This window comes from Prinia subflava, chromosome 9, assembly GCF_021018805.1.
Source record: "Prinia subflava isolate CZ2003 ecotype Zambia chromosome 9, Cam_Psub_1.2, whole genome shotgun sequence".
In the NCBI taxonomy this organism is placed as follows: domain Eukaryota; kingdom Metazoa; phylum Chordata; class Aves; order Passeriformes; family Cisticolidae; genus Prinia; species Prinia subflava.
Window position 1 is genome coordinate 13725865 of NC_086255.1, and position 19477 is coordinate 13745341.

Here is a 19477-nt window from a genome sequence, read left to right on the forward strand (position 1 = left end):
TGCTCTCCAGCGAAACCTCAGATCAGCACCATTTCCAGCCACCAGGAGTGCTTAATGAGTTACCCGCTCATTGAGGAGGACATAAATAAAGGAGGCCATGCAGGGAGTCCCCCTGCCTCCTGGCCCCACTGCCAAGGACCACCCCCCTCACTAGCTCAGACTGAAATGGGCTCTGGGCCGGCGTCAGCTCAATATTCCCAAATTCCAAGGGGAAAACATTCCTCTCCAGGCGTCTCACCTCCCCCATGCCCTCATTTGAGGTTTGCTTTCCGTTGGCCCTTTCCTGCCATTCCCCAGTTTATTTAAGCCCCGACGGATCAGGTTTAACTCCAGCCCTTTCCATTATCCTGATGGACAAATGCTCTTTCCAGCCAAGTTCCATGTCTCTAATTGTCGTTCGAGCCGGGCTGGGAGACCACCAAGTACCACCAATGTGGATCAGGCTCTGACACTCCAGAGGTGAACAAAGAGCTCTCCATCCCAACCTGAACCTGAGGGTCTCTTCTTGTGCTCCTGAAAAATTTTCATCGGGTTCAGTGAGAAAGGTACAGTGGGAAACTGCACTATGGCTGTCACATACCCCTAATTCAACAGACTTGCCTTCATCTTCTGTGCTGTTGATGTGCTGAAAAAGCTCCATCAAGACTATGTCCAGAGAAGGCTGGAGCATCCAGGCCAGCACCCAAGGGCCCATCTAAACAAACCCCAGCAGCTCCTGCAATCCACCCCTGGCTTTCTGCTTCAGCTGCCAAACAGCCTCATTTCCCAACTGAACAGATCTCAGCCTGACTCATTCAGTCAGTGTTTGCCACCTCAAAACCTCCTAGTACAATGGTGTGAGGACATGAGGACCCAGCAAGGACTCCAGAACACAAGAAGCATGCCATGGGTGGCTGCAGCTGGCAGGTCAAGGGGAAGCCTGTTTGCTGGAAGTGATCTGGAGATCAGGATTTGCAAGAAAATGGTGCTGGTAAGAGCCTTCTTTTCCTAGACTACTTCAGGACCCAGCCTGCTTCTGGGCAGGGAGGGGGTCCTGAGCAGTGGGGCCACCCCAGATCCATTTCAGCAGTTAAACAAGTGCAAAGCCCTGTGGGGAGGCTCCAGTTTCTTTCAAGGAGAGCTGATTTCAATTTAGTTTAAACCTGTTCCCCACTGACTCATACCCCTGTAGCCTGACCCGGGTTTGCAGCAATTTAAGAGTGTCCTTATGACCTCCCGCACTGGCTGGAGTAGCACTGGTCCCAATCCCACCTCCTGCTAAGCCAGCATGTGCCTCTAGACAAGCCACCAGGGCCCCCCTACCCTGCCACCCCTCCTAAACATCCCTGAGCACCTCAGCAACTGGCAGCCTCGAGGAGAGGAAGCAGCAGGTCCTCTGACACAAATGCAGAACTCAAGGATCTTCCAGGACAGTGGTCCTGATGTGCTCTCTGGGCAGACCCCAGCGCTGCACCCCTACCCTCATTAACATTTATGGGGGAACGTGCTGCAGAGGAGGCTGGAGGGTGCCTCAGTGTGTCCCCTGTCCCACCCCTCATCAGAGGGACCCTCTGCTCCAAGCATGCATCAAAGCTCCCCAAGGCAAGGCACCAGCTATAGTCGAGGAGCTGCAAAATCTGAGCCCATGCACACAGCCCCAGACCGAATAAGAAAAGCTCCAGGTGCTGGTATCCAGGCAGTTTGCCATGGCAGAAATGGCCAGAAAACCACTTCAAGACAGAGTGGGAGGGAAAAGGTTTGAAATAACCACCACATTGCAGTAAGCAGTAAAACAACAGGAAGAGGCTGAAATGCACCTGAACATGAGGTGGCTGCAAGGAGCATCTTGCACAGATGCTTAAACCCTCGGTGGCATGCACAGCCCCACGCACACTGAGGCATAGCCCTGGCTCCACACGAGCCCAGCAGCTGTGCCGGGGCACACCGTATGTGAGGGAGACACACATGCTGCTCTGCTGCATCTCCACAATGAATTGTTAGGGTTTGCTTGTTGAAAGAGCCTGGTATTAAAATCCAGAGAAGGTTAAAAAGGAAACATTAATATTGGTAAAACTCTTTTTTTGCCCATGTTTCTGCTGTGCAATGGGCGGCTGGAGGAGGATGGGCCCTTGCTGGCGCCACGATACGGCACAGCTGAGCTCCACGAATGCCGTTTGATAATTAATTGAACGCCTGTGCTATCAGCTGCCATTACCTAGGCCCGTCTTTGGCACCTGTCCACCACTTCACACATCCCATGCTGGCAACCCACACAGCGTTTTAACCCTTCATTACACGCCTCAGGCTGGACTCTGGGACTGACTCCCTGGCACTGTTGGAAGAAAATGGCTCAGCCACAGCCTGACTGCACAGGCAGGGCTCCCTGGCCCCAACATGGCCATGCCTGTCCTGGGAATGTCTCAGCACATTTAGTTATTTCATCCATTCCTGCCTCGCCTCAGCAGGGACCTGGCATCCTCATGTCACAGCTGATCAATGGAGATACAAGATGAAGCAAGCAGAAAGCCTGTGTCCTGGCAAGTACCACCCCAATCCACAGGGTATAAGCTGCTTCTCTGAGTGATGGAGAGCACCCAGCCCCAGTCTGGCACGCACCCTCTCCTCCTCACAGCACCCTTCCAATGTATGTGGTGCCTGACATAGCTGAGAGCCTGTAAACACTTTGTTTGAACAATGCTGGCACTGCTGAAAGCACCATTGCCTGAGCAAAACAGCCCCAGGCAAGGGAAACCCAATATGGAACAGAGAATATTTATCAAAACCCCAGAAGCCCTCCCCAAGCAGCCTGCTGCTGCACAGAGGGAGGAGGAGCAGAGAGATCTGTGAAGCTGGGGCTTGCACAGCAAGAGACAGTCCTTGGAGCTGTTTCTGCAGGTGCAGAGGGACGGGCAGGGATGGGGACAGGTAGAGCAATGAAAGGAGGGGGCAGCAGGCATGAAGGGCTGGATCTGCCCCAGGCAGGGCTTCCCCCTCCTTCTCCAGACACTTACAGAAAGGCAGCTCTTGAGCAGGGCTGTGGGGCTCCCCTGGGCAGAATGTGGGACACCCTCTTTCACCCTCCTTTCATGAGAACCTGGGCTAGTGTGTAAGGGAACCCTGCTCCAAAGCCTGTGCTCCACACCCAGGACCCAGGCTGAGGAGCTCACCGCACCTCTCCAGCTGACACTGCGCAGGCACAGCTTAACTCTGCGATGCCAGACCCAGCCCAGACTGCCAGCACCTCATCCCATATTCCAATGTGTTACAAGGATACCCTTACACTGCCAGTCTCAGGTCTTCTGCAAGTCACAGCCCGTTTCCCACCTTGCTACATGCTCAGGTCACACAGAAGCAGGGTGCATTCCCCTGCCATGTGCAGAGCCTTCGTTGGGACAACATCCCAGTAACCACCAGCACAATCCCCCCAGGAGCAGCAGCCTCCCGAGACATCAGTGCCCCTCCAAACCCCATGGCAGCCCCCCAGGTGAGCCCACACCACTGCTGGGCAGGGGAGCCCTGTGGGCACAGAGGGTACTCACAGCCGCGACAGCGCCTGGTTGTTCTGGAAGAGAAGCTCGGGCAGGGTGTGCAGCTGGTTGCGGTTCAGCCGTCTGCAGGGAAAGAAGAGAAGGGTCAGGGTTTGGGGTACAAAGCAATGACCCCAGCTGGAGGCATCAGGGCACTTTGGCTCGCTCTGAGAGGCCAATAGAGCAGAGCATCCCACCTGGCAAGGACACCCCCATCCTGCACACCATAGTCCCAGGCAGGGACAGCCAACAGGGCACTAATAGACCGACTCACAATGTTGTAATTAGATGCAGAGAGGACTCCAAGCTGTTAACTGCTGACTGCTGCTTAACTGCACTCTTAACCTGCTGCTCGCTCAGCTCCTCATATTTGCTGGAGCAGCTTGGGATTTTTAAACTGCTGAGCTATTTTACTGAGTACTGGACCAGAACTTACAGCTCCCTCGCTAACACACAGGACACAGCTGATACAGCAAGTCATTTGTGTTTAACCTGCTCCTCACTTCAAAAGCATCAGAAAGGACTCCGAGATCTACAGACACAGAAATAGGTGTGCTTCCCAAACTGTAAAATACCACTGCCACGCAGAAGAGAAACTGTTTGAAGTCAGGCAGCACTGATACTTTAGGGTTTAAGGAGAAAAGGAAAGGATGCTCTCTGCAACTAAATCCAGCAGCCCCTCACCAACCTCCCTCCATGACCAGACACTCACAGCCGCTCAAGCTCCTTCATGTCATCGAATGCCCCACGCTCCACCACGCTGATCTGGTTTTCCATCAGCTGCCTGCAGAGAGAAGGGGTCAGCTTCTAGAAGAGGGGTCCCCAGTGCCCCCATTACTTCTTGTGACCCAGGGCACCTCACTCCCATCATCCCCTCAACACAACCCAGGCTCTTCCCACTTTCTCCCAGCTGGAAATCCACCATGCTCAGCCCAACACAATACCCTCCAGCCCTGCTGGCTGAAGCCCACAGAAAGAGGCTGAGTAATTTCAGCAGCCCTGGGAGGGGCCACAAACCAAGCATAATGTCCACCAAGGTGGGGGCAGCTGGCCCCTCATCAGGAACTCACAGGACACGGAGCTGCTTCAGTCCAGCAAAGTCATTCTTGTTGATTCGTGTTATGTTGTTGCCATTGAGCTCCCTGCAGAAAGAAGAGGAAGAAATTAGCAGGAAATTGCTCAGGAAATAGCCAGGCACTAGCCCTCCCCAATATCTCCCCCAAAACGGCAGGCAGGGCACAAAGGACTGTAGGGGCTGGTGAAGTTCTGTGGCTCCTCATCAGGAATGGCCCCTGGCTCCAGAGAGGATGCTCGTCCTCAAGCAGTGCTGGGCACACAGAAGTCTGGGTGGCTGTGTCTGTGTAAGCTGGGATCTTTCACAGACCATAAGGCAACAAGAGGCAGGGGCTATCTGGCTCCTCCCTGTTCCCATTCCAGATGCCCCCCCTGGGATGCACCTGGATCACCCTGTTCTGCAAATGCAGCTAACACCTGGTAGGGTCATCCCAAACACAGAGTTGTTTGGAGAAGGCAAGGCAACAACAAACAAACAAAAGTCCCCAGAACAGCAGGATCCCTCCAAATACCCAGCTGCAAGACACTGACATGATAATGGCTCCACCACAACCTGTTCAGTGCACAGCCATTTCACACCTTGTACCTGGAGAATAAGCCACACTAAGCTTTCACCTGCCAAGAGAAGCTTGCACAGGACAAGCTGCTTTGTGGCATCAAGCTCTCATTCAAAAGCCCCGCGTGAGCACAGGGACAGGCAATGCAGCCAGAAAGGAGATGCTGCCCCTCCTTGCTCATTCTGCTGGTGGAAATAAGAGATACCTACACCCATCCCATGGCCTTGGTCCTGCCCAGGCTCTGCTGAGCACCAGGACAGCATGTGTCCCACTGCAGGACACACGTGTGGCAGGGCCTCTGCTCCCAGCCTGCTGGCTACACCTTCCCCAGCTCTCCTCAGCCATGCTCTCCAGCGTGCTCCTGCTAGGATTATCCTGCTTTAAAATACATCAAGCCAGAAGCTGCAGAGATTTGCACCTCGCAGTCAGCTTTGCAGTGCCTTTCTGCATTTCAGGATGTGATTACTGTAGGAAAAGCAGGACCATCAGCCCTGGGACCCACAGCCTACAGAGCTGCAGATCTCTGTGCAGCCCCTATTGCAGCAGACAGTCTCCCCCGTTTGGCATCACCAAGCCATGGCAGCGTTTGCTTCTTGCCATAAGGCCAACCTGCCCAAGGCATGTGCTGGGGGTAGAGGATGACACGAAGGCAGGGCACAGGGAGGGCTCCCGTGCTGGAGAGCACTGCCTGTACTGAACACAGAAATGAAGAGGAAAACAAATAAACTACAGAAGGAGAAGTCAGTCAGGGGAAGGACGAGCTGCTGGAGGCAGGGAAGGAGAGACAGGAGAGTGCCACCATGGAGCAGGCTGGGGTGCTCGGGCAGCACCACGGGGGGTCTGCGACTCCCTGAGCCCCGACAGCGGCACCAGGGAGCAGGAATGCCTCATGTCACAGAGCTGGCTGAATACACACTCCATCATTGCCATCCACAGCGAAAGCTTCCCTCCACCGGCTTCTGCAGCCGTGCGAGGGGCCAAGGTCAGCGGCGGGCTGGCCTTGGGGCCGCCGAGCAGCGTGTAGGGCCACCGGGTGCAGCCGGCGCAGCCGCGCACCCCGGGGTGCTGTCATTGTCCTGCTGAAACGGCTGATAATGGCTAATGAGTTCCAGCTCGCCATTATAGCCTCGTAATTACAGCGCTATTCAGCTCCGCGATTGCCGGGCTCCTGCCATTATCCCGCCGTGTGTGCCTGCGCTGGGAAGGAGGCTGGGAGAGCAGCGTTACTAGGACACAGATGAATGCAGGCGGGAATGAATAGAGGTTCCTCAGCCCCAGTGATTAAACTGAAACCCACACTTGGGCTCTGCAGCCCCACCACTCCCGCGCTTCCAGCACGGAGAGAGCACTGCAGGCTGCTGGGGATGGGCCTCCAAATCAGACGGAGCTGACTCTCTCAGTGGGAGCAAAATGATGATCAGCCAGGGTGTAAATGCCAGGCAGGAAGCTCTGGGGTGTGTCTGGGGTGGGTCACACGTTTTAGGGACATTTGTCACCACAAAGGGGGTCGTTTGGTATGTGCGGTTGTGTCCCCACCTCCCGATGGACCACAGCCCTGGAGTCAGCTAAGGGCAGGGAGAAATCACCGCTTCAGGAGTTGTTTTCTCCAAATGTCCTAAAGGTTCCTTGGGAAAGGAGATTGCCTGGAGATCGCCAGGGCCATGCTGGAGACCAAGCTGGAGGTAATGGAACCCATTCGAGCTCCTGGTGAGGGAAGGTTCCCAGCAGGACCCCTATGTCACCTTCCTTTAAACATACCCAACATTACTCTGGCTGTATAGCCTGAGAACATTCCAGTACAGGGCATAACTGGAAGTTGAGACATCTCCAGGACTGCAGAGGGATAGAGCAGAGAGACTTGTTTTAGAACTGCCCAACCTGAAGGCCAGGACTTGCATCTCAGCCTGCAAAGCCCACGGTGGTGCTGTCCTCAGAGCAGCAGCATCCCAGAGCCTTGGCCAGGGGCAGAGCACAGGCAAAGCAACATGGAAACACGAAGAAACACCAAAGAGCCATGGCAGCAATAGACTAGACATGGCCAATCCCTGCACATGCCAAAACCAGGCTCTGCCCTCTCTCCAAGGCATCTGCTGGGACAGTGCAGCCCAAAAGCAGTGGCACAAGGCACTGGCAGGACCGGCTACCCTGGGGTCTGCTGCCCACGCAGCCCATCCCAGCCTCTGCGCCCTGCATGCTTGCTGAGCACCCTCGGGGAACTTCAGCAGTGGGGCTGGTGGCAATCCCCAAGTGGGGCTGTGTCTCAGGGCCCCTTGACAGTCCTCCTCTCTCAGGGACTGGCTCTGTGTGCTCCCTGACAACTGCTCCCAGCATCCTTCCATGCCTTTGTTCAGGTAAATGATGGCCTTTGCAACCAAGACGGGAACGAACAGCAGGTAAAGCTTATTTGTAAGGATGCCGAGGCAACACTGCCATTTAACTTCATGACATTTTTTCCCTTCTGAACCCCCTTCAGTTCCTCATGGAGATAAATTACAGTCTGTAGTGCCCAGAAAGCTGGATCCCTGCTGCTCAGCTGCTCACCCACTGCCTCCATGCCCTTTCCTAGTGAAGCAAAACACTCTGCCCTGTTCCACACAGCAGAGCTTCAATAAGGACTGATGTGTCTGGGGAACTGCCTAGCAGATTTGTTGTATTTCTGGACTGTGACTTGAAAGCAGAAACACAGGACGTGCTCTTTCCTCACTAATTCAAAGAATTTAACACCATAAAGCATCCTCAGGTTCATTCAGGCTGCCTTCCTCTCCCCCACAGCACCCCAAATCTCACACTGCTGATGGAGAGGCAGCACATTTTTATTTGCAACCCTCAAGTTTCAGAAATCCCCCTCCCATTCCTCCCTGGGAAGAGGAAAGTCATTAAGACAATCAGTCCCTTTGCTACATTGCTTGTGGATCATCCCACTCCCAGATGGGATGTCTGTGCTGCAGCAGGGTTCGTTAGACTGGATTTGCATAGTCTGGGTTTATATTTGGTTTCTAGCTTTGGATGGCTTATCCATTCCCAGAGGGTCTGATGTGTCTTTTCCCTTTGCAGGGTTTGGAGCTACACTAACTCAGTAACAACCTCAGAGAGCACAAGTGCTGAGAGTTAATTTATTAAATACAGCCAACATGAATGATATTTCCCTGGGCACTGATTTATCAAGAGCGGGAAGGAGCCGACAGCACAATCCCACTATCCCTGCACTGTTGCAAACATCAGCTATTCACACACATGTGACTCTGTCCTTGTGGCTCAGCTCAGCTCTGCTCTCCTGCTGAGGCAGAATTCCTAACTGCTCTGCTCCCCGGAATCCTGCTTTTAAGAATCTAGAGGGAAAGTCTGTAAGATGAATTCCTGCATTTGCACCCACCAGTGGCAAAATGTGCCCTGGCCCATCAGGGCCAACACAGGGCAGGAGCCCACAGCTCTGGGCAGTGACTGCAGAGGCTGGTGGAAAAGGATCTGTGCTCCTGTGGTGTCTGCTGCAAGGGCTGCCCCTGCCCTGGTGCCCTGTGGGGTTGGTGTATTGTCCATGAGTCCCTCTGATGGTCTTCACTGCTCTGCCAGTTCCTGCCCTTGTCTCAGAGCACCAGCCCCCAGGGCATGGCTCCCTCCCAGCAGCTCCACAGCCCTCATCCCAGAGCCCTGACCCCAGCTGGAGCCGGCAGTGCCAGATAATAATCAGGGAAGCAGAGAAATGAAGGCTGGAAGGTCATGCAGCCCACAGCAGTACCTCACCTCTGCCACCCTCCATCAATCCAGGCAGATGCATGCACTGCTCCTTCAAGGACAGGCCCTGACACTACCCTGTGCCTTATTCCAGCATGTCACTGCTCCTGTCTCCAGGACCATTAATAAAATTCTGCCCTGAACCCCTCCCACCACAGATGAACCCCATCTCTGCCTGCCCAGGCTACCATGGTGCAGAGATCTGGCTGCTCCCTTGCCCGTGCAGGCCTCTTTCCCAGCTCACTTCCCTGCAGCAATCCCCCAGCCCCAAGGGCACAGCTCTCCCTCAGGGCCTCTCTGACTGCAGGGACAGGACCCGCTGTTTGTGCTCCCATTCCACATCTGTGCCATTGGTGATTCCCTCCCACCAAACATTTTCCTCGAGTGCCCAGGCAACAACTTCCTTTCTGTCAGCTCATTCTTCCCATCACCAAGCCCACTCTGAAATCTCAGCCCATTCTCCAGCCCTCTTGCATCTCTCCCAGCCTGGTGGCATCAACTGTCACAAGCAGCTCATGTCCCATCACATGGACTGCTAATGGAAACGTGGATGAGGCTTAGGCTCCAGACTGACCCAGTGCTCAGCACTGGGGCACAGAGCAGCTGCAACCTTTCATCCTACACTTTTATTGCATTTTTCAAGTCTTCTCAAGATTTCACCCAGCTGCTTGAATGTAACTTAGCCCCAGCACAGGCTCACTGAGCTGCTCAAAGAAGGAAATGTGAGGCAGAGGCCTTTCCCAGTCCTGGGAGAGCTGGTCCCCTCCAGCTCCAGCACCCCATTCACCAGCTCTCTGGAGCCCACATGGCCATGGCTGGGTGCTAACTCCATCCCCTCCAAGGTGCCAGGGAATTACAGGGTGCTGCTGCCCACTGCTCAGGGAAGGGACACTGGTCACACATGTCCTGGGCTGACACAGCTGCACAAGGGGCTTAGCACCTTCTTCTCCTTTTCCATCCCATCCCTGTGCTGATCAGACCCCTGAAGAAGAGCAAAGGTGCCCAAGGGACACATGGGTGTTCCTCTAGGGGTGTCACAGGGTGAACGCCCTGCCAGTATCACCCCCACCAGCTGCCTGAGGGTGCCCAACAAGCAGAGCCAAGAGCAGCTGTGTGCTCTTTGGGCTCATCCCAGAATCACCACCAGCCAAAGAGGAACCCAGCCCCAAGCACAGCGATGGCCCCCAGAGCACAGGAGGCTCTGTAGGCTTTTACGAGGTACTACAGCAGGTTAGCATCACGACAGATCTTTAAGCATTACAAACAGCATCGATCATGCAAGTAACAGCGAGGATCCGGAAGGCTTTCTGTTCTCCTAACTTCTCTCTGGGGTTTTCATGCCACAGCCATTATCTGCTGGCAGTCAGGGAATGCTTTACCCTCACGCAGCATTGTGGTGTATCACCTTCAGGTTTAAAATAAATAAATAACCTTCCTGAACCCCAGCAGGAGAGAGAAAAGGCAGTAGGGCATTTCTGTTTCACAAATGTGGAAACAGAGACTCAGCCAAGAGGAGATTTTCCTGCATACCCACAAAATTTGGCTTTTTATGCTGTGCTGAGTAGCCTGGTGAGGAGCTGCTCTGTAGTTCCTCTGCTTCCCAGGGCAGGGGAGGCTGATCAGCCCTCAGGCTTTATCCTGCCACTCATCAAATCAAGTTCCACTTTGCATCTCCCCCAGCAAAACCTCTTTGGCTTATGCCTCTTGGAGCTTACACCAGGGATGAGAGGACAAGAGCATCTGAACTGCTCACTTACAGGTACCTATTCAATCCCAGATAAGATGGGTCTCCTGGAGCATCCCATTTGGGATGTAGGACTTCCTCCAGTCCAGAAATATCCAGGGCCAGGAGCTTGCATCTCTCTCACTCTTGGTGCCCAGGGCTGCTCCTTGGCTGCACTGCTTTAAAAATTAATCTTCCCTTTTTCTGATCTTCCTCCTCTAGCAGCCTCTCTCCCCCATAGGACACTTGCCTCTGCTATTTTGAGCAGCAAGTGCATCCAAAATGCATGCTGGGGAAGCAGATAGTCAGCACAGCCTCAGAGCCTGAGTGTAGCAGGGAGGTCTGAGATGATTCCTGAGAGGACAGCCTTGGGCCAATACAATGGAGAGGTCCCCTCATCCCACCTCTCTTCCAGCAGTGCCACAACCCCAAGGACCTGGCTGTCCTTACTGCTCCCATTGCTACCTGGCATCCTGGTGCTGTACAGCAGGAAAACCTCTGCTCCCCTCACCACTCCTACCACTGCTGTCCCTAGCTGTCCCCCGAGTGGGGACAGGGGCCAGCTGCCAGAGCTGGCCTTGGAACTACTCGCACTGGAAGCCTGCCAGGGAGCAGTGATCTGGCTCTGACATCCCCTGGGATGAGGCCATTTGCTAACGCACAACTGTGGTTTTTACTGCTTTTCAGCAAAACATGCACAGAAACATCTCCTTCCCTCTCAGGTTTTATGAAAGGTTATTTCAGTAGCAATAAAGATCAAGAGGATGTGTCCGCAGCACTAAGCACCTCTGGAGTGGGCAGGGAACCATGAAGGACTCAGAAGCAAGACAAAGACAGGCTCCTTTCGTTGCCCACATGCCCGTCCTGCTCCAATACTCTGCACCAGTCTGCCAGAGAGCAAATCAGAGCAGGAATACAGGAAAAGCCCCTCTTCAGTGAGAAATCATGAGCTCGTACACCTTTCCCTGAACAGGACACCCCTTCCCTGCCCACACACCCAGGTGGTGTCCCAAATCCCTCCTGTCCCCCCAGGCTGCAGGTTCTGCTGCCCTGTGGGGGTCCCTCATGCATTTGCCTATTCCTTTTTAAAACTGCCTCACTCTTCTGCCAGCCAGAGTTTTGATAGGAAACAATGAAGTAGTGGAGAATGAAACTCAAAGCAAATACACGTCCTGTTAGGAGTGTGTTTCTGTAACTGGACTGTTTCTGTGTGTGCTGCCCTGCACTGGCACCATGGCCACCATGCCCAGCCCACCCTGGGGCTGCGGGCTCTGGGCACAGCAGCAACAGCATTTCAAGGTGCACATGAGGGAGGGATCCACAATTAAAGCTGGAAGCAATTCTCCTTCCTTGCTCCCACCTCAGAGGCAAGGAACTGCTGTTAGCACAATGCATCACTCTGGAGGACCAAAGTGGCAGCACATTTAAGGCAAAAATATCTGTTTTAAAGGATGCAATAAAACAGAGCCAGGGAAGGGTTTATAGGTAAGCAATTGCTGTGTGGGGTGAGAAGTGGTCACCAGAGGCCAATCTGCCTGCCTTTATTGCCTGTTACTGGTGACTTTTCCCAACCAGGGGACAATAGATCCTCCGCTATCAGCCTCCACTTCAGTCAATACAAACACGACATAGTTTTTTAAACTAATATTTTTCCAGCATGCAATTCCACAGAGAGTGAGAACGCAGCGTTACCATGGCAATATATAGACAGCATCTGCCTTGGACGTAGCTGAAGGGAGAAATTGGAATAGAATTGCAAATTTCCTCTGTCCAGGAAGGCTCCCAAGGAAGCCACTGCAGTGGGCTGGGCAGGGTACCTTCCCAAGCCAGCCTGCATCCTCCCAGGGCCCAGCACTGCCTCTCCTGAGAGCTGAGGGCTGCAGGGCTGGACTGCACTGCCCTGGCTGGACAAAGGTCCTGCATCCTGCTCCAGAGCTCTGCAGAGCCTGCACACACCCTCTGCAACCAAACTGCTCACTGGGAACTTGCCCGGGCACTTCAGGGAAGGGAGAAGTTGACTTCTTCAAGGTGCCTCTGAAGAATGAGCATTGCCTGAAGCTCCTGAAAGGAGAAGCAGCCCAAACACCGGTGTGGAATGCAGGAATGCTGCTGCGATACACCAGCCTGGCTGCTGCAAGACATTTTGATTAACTGGTGAGAGGTAGATGCAGGTGAATGCATTAAACATGCTCTGAACAAGAGCTTGCTGCTTGAATTTTCGCAGGGGATGGTTGGGCAGTATGCAAGAGTGCTTCAGGTGCAGCTGCCCTGGCATGGTGCTCCCACACCCAAAGGCCATAGCTCAGCACCCCTTCCCTCCACCAATGCAGACAGAGGGATGGCAGGCTGGCTACAGGCTGCAAGGGGCCCATTTCAGCACAGGCAAACCCCAAAGTCTGGGAACACGGCAAACAGAAGCCCCATTAAATGGTGAGGTCAGGGACCCTGGAAAGGAAAAGCCAGAGACAAGAGGGGTGCAGTGATGGGAGCCCCTAAACCCAGCTCTGCTGCCTTCCAAATGGGGGGAGGCACAGCACAGCCCACAGTGAGATGGGGGATGTTCAGCTCATCAGAGAGGAGGCAAAAGGGGCAAGTGGGGCAATTCTCAGCTATCAGCCAAAAAATTCAATAGCAGGGTGGAGTGCAACACCATCACAGTCAATTCATCCCCTACAAGCAAAGAGCTGGGCTGGAAGCTGCCATTTAACAGTGGCAAATTTGCACTGATCCTGCTGGCATGGGGAGAGCTATCCACCTCCTCAACAAGGCAGTCTGCTCTTCAGAGAGACTTTGAAAGGAAGAAAGAAAAGCAAGCAAATGGGGAAGGGAACTGTGACCTTCTCCCACAACTCTCCTCTGGTGGCTGAGGCCTGAGGGACTCCTGGAAGCAGATAACACTGTAGTGCTGGAGGATTATCACCCCATCCTGCCTACAAAGCCTTCAGGCCCTCTGTTGTGCTTGCCAGAGGTGTAGGCAGGAGCACAGGCATCTGTGCAAAGTGCCCAGAGACTTTGCTGCTTCCCACCTTGCTCAGCCCCGATCCAGTCAGAGGGCAGGTCATAAAGCCCATTTATGTTGGGCTGCAGACTAAAAGGCACTTAGGGAGCAATGTGCTGTGTCCTGGCACAAGGGCAGAGGGGTCCTGTGTCCCCCCCATGCAACCACCACTCATGGCCCATCCTAGACACATCTGCAGCACTTACTCTCTACCAACAGCATAGCACGCACCAGGAAGATATCACAGAGCAAACTGAAGCAGAAGACAATTTTTCCCCAGCCCATGACTCTCCAAAGGTGCAGTGACTCTGCAAGGCAAGTAATTCCCTGTTCTTCAAAGGAAAAGGGTGGATTTCAAAAGTGACAGAGCACAAATCTTGTCACAGGATGCTGCTGAGTCCCCACATTGGCAGTGCCAAGCAGGCATGGCTGCAGCAGCAGTGCTGCCCTGTCCAGGGGCTTGACCCATGCCACCATGGGGCTCAGCCAGGTGGGAGGCTGGAGAAAACCTGGAGGCTGCAAACACCACACTGGCAAGAAATGCAACAGGCAAGAAATTCAACAGTAGGGACACCACTGCTCACTGGCACGGTGGGATGCACGGTGAGGTTGGCATTGCTTGTGCTGTGCATCTCAGGGCTTGGGAAAAGAGGCACACAGTGGAGGGCACTGATAAGAGGTTGATGACTTTCCAGGAGAGCTGGCTCCTGGAGAGAGCAAGTCCCAAGCACAGACCCTGCTGCAGACTCCCCTGTGGCTGCCTGCTGACCTTGCTCCATCGAACACTGAGAATTTGGAAACTGCAAGGTTGCAGCCTGCTTACAGGGAATTGAAACTCACTTATGAGCTGTTACAGCAGGATTTCACTGCTAGGAGATAGACCTGCTCTGCACAGACACCCTCAAGCACCTGCACGGGTGTGCAATACAGCAGGAAGTAGTTATCCAGCAGACAACACCCACGAGAGAGCAAGCATGTCTAGCTCAATCCAGACAGAAGATCCGGCATCACCAGCTGCATTAAAATCCAGAAAACCCAATGCTGCAGAATGGCAACAGACATGGAGGACCAGGTCAGTGCAGGCACAACGGGAGGCAGCAAGCAGGACCCATCACCAGAACAGGAGAGATGTCTTGCCACAACAGGAGAAACCCGACAAGGGCATCCTCCATTAGCTCACTCCAGCATTGCTGCACTTGAGCAGTGCTGAGCACCTGCCCAGCAGGCAGAGGTGAGGACTCGATGCCAACACTCCCCCAGGACCCTGCAGCCAGGGGCAAGGACAAGTGATGCCAAGGATCCCATTATGTTCTCCAAGAGGCAGAAAGGTCTAGTGCAGGCTATGCACAAACCTTCCCCCTGCCCTGGGCACAGCAGAAAGGAGGATCCTGTCCCAGACCTCATAAACTTGTCTATGGGATGGCAACTCACAGCAGCCTGGTTGCCACGCTGGGTAATAATCATTTGTATGAGGATAATTATGGTGGGAGAAAAGAAAACTCCTCTAAAGTGGTATCCTGCAGAGCTCTTGATGCTGCATGCTGGGTACAGCCCTGACAGCTGCCAGGCTGTCTGCAGTCCATGCATGCAGTCCTCGCCTCTGGGGTCTCTGCCCATCTGCAGGCAAAGGGCACAGTCACACTCCAGGAGCTGCAAACAGCACAGCACAGGGACAGGAGCACCGTGTGTGGCTGTCCTAGAACATATCCCACAGCTCTGCTGCCCAAGGAGATAGCAGCTCAACATTTCCCTGCACTGCAAGGGGGATGTGGAAGCAGCCTGGCCCCAGGGCCAGGGCCAGACAGCCACTGTGCCACTACACTCTACTGCAGCTGCTGGGATGGGGCACCTGCTGCTGCTGAGTAGAGGGGACAGGCTGGGGACAGCCCTGCTCTCCTGCCCGGACTGGGTTCCAGCGTGCCAGGAACCTGCTGCCAGCAGCAGGTTGGACATGTTCAGCTCATGCTGCTCTCCCTGCGTGGGGGCCCCCTGCAGCCACAGAACCCCAGGCAGGCAGACCTGCCCAGCCAGGCTCAGCAGCAGAGGCCTCCCTCCTGCCCCGGGGAGCTCAGCAGGTAACACGGGACCCACACAGCCGGCTGGACCATGACTCTGAGAGAAAAGCCTTCCTTATGGGGGCCCGGCTAAGAGAGTCAGGGACACCTCCCAGCACCGCTGAGGACATGCCAAGGGATTTGATGAGCAGTGAGGTGCAGGCACAGGGGACTGGAGAGGATGGGTGATCTGCTCAGCTGAAGACTGGTCACATCGTGGGGGAGTCTCAAGAGGAGCTGCGGCAATGGGACCTGATCCTAAAACCATATGCAGCTCTCCCAGGAGAGCTTCCTGGGGACAAAGGGGTGCCCAGCACAGGTAGGGGCTTGGGGTGCCAGGAGCCCTCAGAGAACCCCTGTGGCTGTGTAGCTACCCTTTGACAAGTCACTGGAGGGGTGGCCACACACCTGCCGGGGGGTGCCATGGGGCTGGGGGCCCACACGAGCTGTCCATTCTGGGCTGCCCCAGCGCAAACACCGCCCCGGAGCAACCCACTCCCTCGGGCACTGCTCTCATCCCAACCCCGCTCCACATACTTGCACAAAGACTGGCACACGCGGGATCTCGCACATGCCGGACCCCTTGCACGACCCTCACACAGAGAAAGGGTTACACACACACACCCTGCTCTCCACCTCGACGGGCTACTGCACCTCCCTCAGGAAGGGGATGATACATGTAAACTCACCTAACAGGTCCTCGCATACGTATCCCCTGGACGGGAATTTACAGGCACACAACCCCCGGGCGTAGCGGGACACCGCATATCACCTACCCCACGAGGTTCTTGCACACGCACCTTTTGGGCGGCCGACCACGGCCCCAGGGGCATTTGCACACGCACTGCCCTTAGCAGGCACGGTGGGCACTCACACACCCCCGCCACGGAGAGCCTCTTCCACAGGCATCCCCTGCCGGGCTCACACTCCTGACAGGCTCCTGAGCCCGTTCCGCACCCCCCGCGCGGTTCTTGCCCACGCAGCCCCGCGGGGAACTCGCTCCCGTCGCGCTTTCGGACACACACCCTCGGACAAGCCCCGGCCCCCGCCGGGCTCCCGCGCCCTCGTCGCCGCACGCCCGGCGGCGGACAAAGCCCGGCGGTACTCACAGGCGCTCGGTGCCGCGGGGTATGCTCCGGGGCACGGCGCGCAGGGCCGAGCCGTGGCAGTCCACCGTGGTGCCGCTGCAGGCGCACAGCGGCGGGCAGGCGGCGGCGCGGCCCCGGCACAGCGCGGCGCACGCCAGCAGCCAGGCGGCGGCCCGCAGCCCCGCCGGGACCCCCGCCGGACCCCCGGGGGTCGGGGCCACCATGGCAGCGGGCAGTAGGGTCAGGGGGTGCGGCCGCTGCGCATCACCGGGGAGCGGAGCGGAGCGGAGCCGGGCTCGACGCGGCGCGGCTCGGCTGCGGGGCGAAAGCCCCGTCGGCGAACACCCGCCCACCCTCACTGCCGCCCCATCCCGCAGCCCAGGCTCAGCCCCCGCGCTGGCTCCTCCCTCCCGCCCTGCCCGCCCCGACGGGCCCCCCCCGCCACCACCCGCGCCCCTCCCCGCGCCCCCGGTACCCGCGGCGGCGGAGGTGGCGGCGGGCCGGGCAGGGCATGGGCACCCCGGCCGCCGGAGCCGTCGGGGCTCTGCACCGCCCCGACCGTGCAGGAAGGTGGGCTTCGGATCGGTCCCCCCACCCGGGACAGCGGGATGGGTTCGTGGAGCACCCGACTTCTCCGGGACAGGCTGCGGCAGCGGCACCCCGGGGAGAAACAGCCTGCGAGGCAGACGGCTGCAGGCAGAGCTCTCCCACCTCTCCTCGGGGGTGCCAAAAGCTTTCTTATCCCCTGATGTACTTAAGGGAGCCTTGGCCTGTCTCCCACCCGGCATCCTGAAACCTCATCCCATCATCCACTGAGTGGATCCATCAGCACCCCAGCGTGCAGCGGGGACTTGGGTGGCACCTCCGCTTTGCGCTTTGCCCCGCACACAAACAGCAAATCTTGAAATCCTGGCTGTGGCATTAGCTATGTTCTTTTCCAGAGGAACATCTTTAAAAATCAAGTAACTAAAATGTCTTTTTGGCTAACCTAAAGGGAAGAACAAGGCAAAATACACCTATTTCAATGCAAAAGGAAGTGAAGCCAAGAAATCTTATAAGTTTGTTCCTAAACAGTTGACATCTCAGAAACACAAACATTGCATTCATTTTATTGCCTTCCATTTTTTTCCCCTTGAGATCTGCAAATACAAGGCAGAAGGGTGTAACCAGGAGGGCTGGTAGCCTGTTTTTTAATAACACCTTAAACACTTGTAACCCCATGGCTCCAAGTGCTGAGTCCTTAAAAAAACCCCAGGTATTTTCATGTGCTTAACACAGCCCAGCTTCTGAGAGCAACTGCTTCAAATGTCCTTCTCAGAGAGGAAATCCGCAGAAGGAGGAGAGACAGGAGCCTGTTGCACTGTGCCACAGTGGGAGGGCGGTGTGTTGAGCATGGATACCCCAGTGCAACAGGGCATGGTGGATATTTGCAGGGATAGTGGTGGGTCCCAGGGGCTGGAGTGCCTCTTAAATCAATGCCCTCTGCACATGGAACTCCATAATCTCCTTAATCAGGGCAAGAGGGAGGTGTCTGGAGTCCTGCTCCAGTGAGGGCCACCTCACACACACGCAGGGTTGCACCAGCTTGGCCCGATCAGCAGCTCTTTTCCATCCCGAATACCGGCTCCCATCATCTGTCTGCATTTTCGTGACATCTCCTTCCTCTGGCCCCAGTCCCAGGAGGAAGCTGTGCCTGAGATGGATGAAAGGGATTTGTTTCTCGTTGCTACTCAGCAGCCCTGACAGCAAGGAAGATGAGCTGCTTCCCAGGACTCTGGGAGCCGACCCCTTGCTGGCATAGCTTCTGCAGAGGTGGCCCTGCAGCCTGTCCTGGGGTTCTCAGGGAGACCCTGGTGGCAATGGCACCTGAAGGGGTCTGAACTGTAGACCTTGGCCGAATTTTGGGGGGTCAAGGTTGTTTCAGAATGGCTTGGTGTCCCCCAAAGGCTGCTATCAGTGTGATGCTTATGATCGCTCACCCTCCCAAACTCCCCTTCACCCCTTGGCTGGCAGAGCAGAACCAGGTCTTCCTAACCTGCCCTTTACCTCTGGTGCTAGCAGGAAGGCAGGAGGGAGAGAGAGATCTTGTTTCCTCCGTTTTTTTTTTTGCAGTACTTGCCTCAGGCAAATCCTTGTGATCTGTAGAAAAAGCAGGCTCCCTGCGTCTCTTCGTCCAGCTGCAGCAACACCCAGTCACTTACCCCGGGCTGTGGTCTTGGCAAAAGGAGTGGCTGCCAGGGCTTCCCTGGAGCCCACCATTGCCTGTCCCAGTTACAGTGGGAGGACTGCAAAGCTGAAAACTCCATTTCAGGCCGACATCCACATTTTCTCCTGTAGGTACCTCAGCTCCTGCTGCTCGCTGTGAGCTTTCTGCCTCTGCCTGCCACGCAGCCAGTGCCCCGTGCCCCAGCACCACAGTGCATCCCACTGAGCTGTGCTGCCAGCTGCAGCCAAACCCTCAGCATCTGCTCCATCTGCAAAAGCAACACCCTTCCAGGGCTGCCAACACAACAAGGGTGAGCCAGGACAGCAGTGTGGGGGGACAGGCTGTGCACCAAGATCCTCCTCCCACACCTCAGCCCCTGGTGCATTTGGCTGATCCCAAGTGACCGAGGCACTCTGATGGGGTTGGCCTCAGAGAGCAACAGCTGCCTGGGAAAATCCCAGGGTTCCTCTGAATATGGATGAGGAGCAGGGAGAAAAATAAACCCCAAACTTCTTTATCAGGGGAGGCCTGGTCCTGCC

The 19477-nt window shown here is 55.6% G+C and overlaps 1 protein-coding gene across 2 annotated transcripts in view; it reads right to left on the reverse strand.

The window, feature by feature from the left end:
• Positions 1 to 17076, reverse strand: part of SLIT1 (slit guidance ligand 1) — a 60543-nt gene extending 43467 nt beyond the window's left edge. For both annotated transcript variants that reach the window (XR_010081303.1, XM_063405485.1), the window contains exons 1-4: positions 16754 to 17076; positions 4577 to 4648; positions 4219 to 4290; positions 3519 to 3590 (exon numbers count right to left, since the gene is read on the reverse strand). Coding sequence is in view for 1 of the 2 variants with exons in the window: in XM_063405485.1 (XP_063261555.1) it covers positions 3519 to 3590; positions 4219 to 4290; positions 4577 to 4648; positions 16754 to 16956 (419 nt within the window). In the remaining variant the exon portion in view is untranslated. The remainder of the gene's footprint in view (positions 1 to 3518; positions 3591 to 4218; positions 4291 to 4576; positions 4649 to 16753) is intronic.
• Positions 17077 to 19477: the final 2401 nt, after the last annotated feature.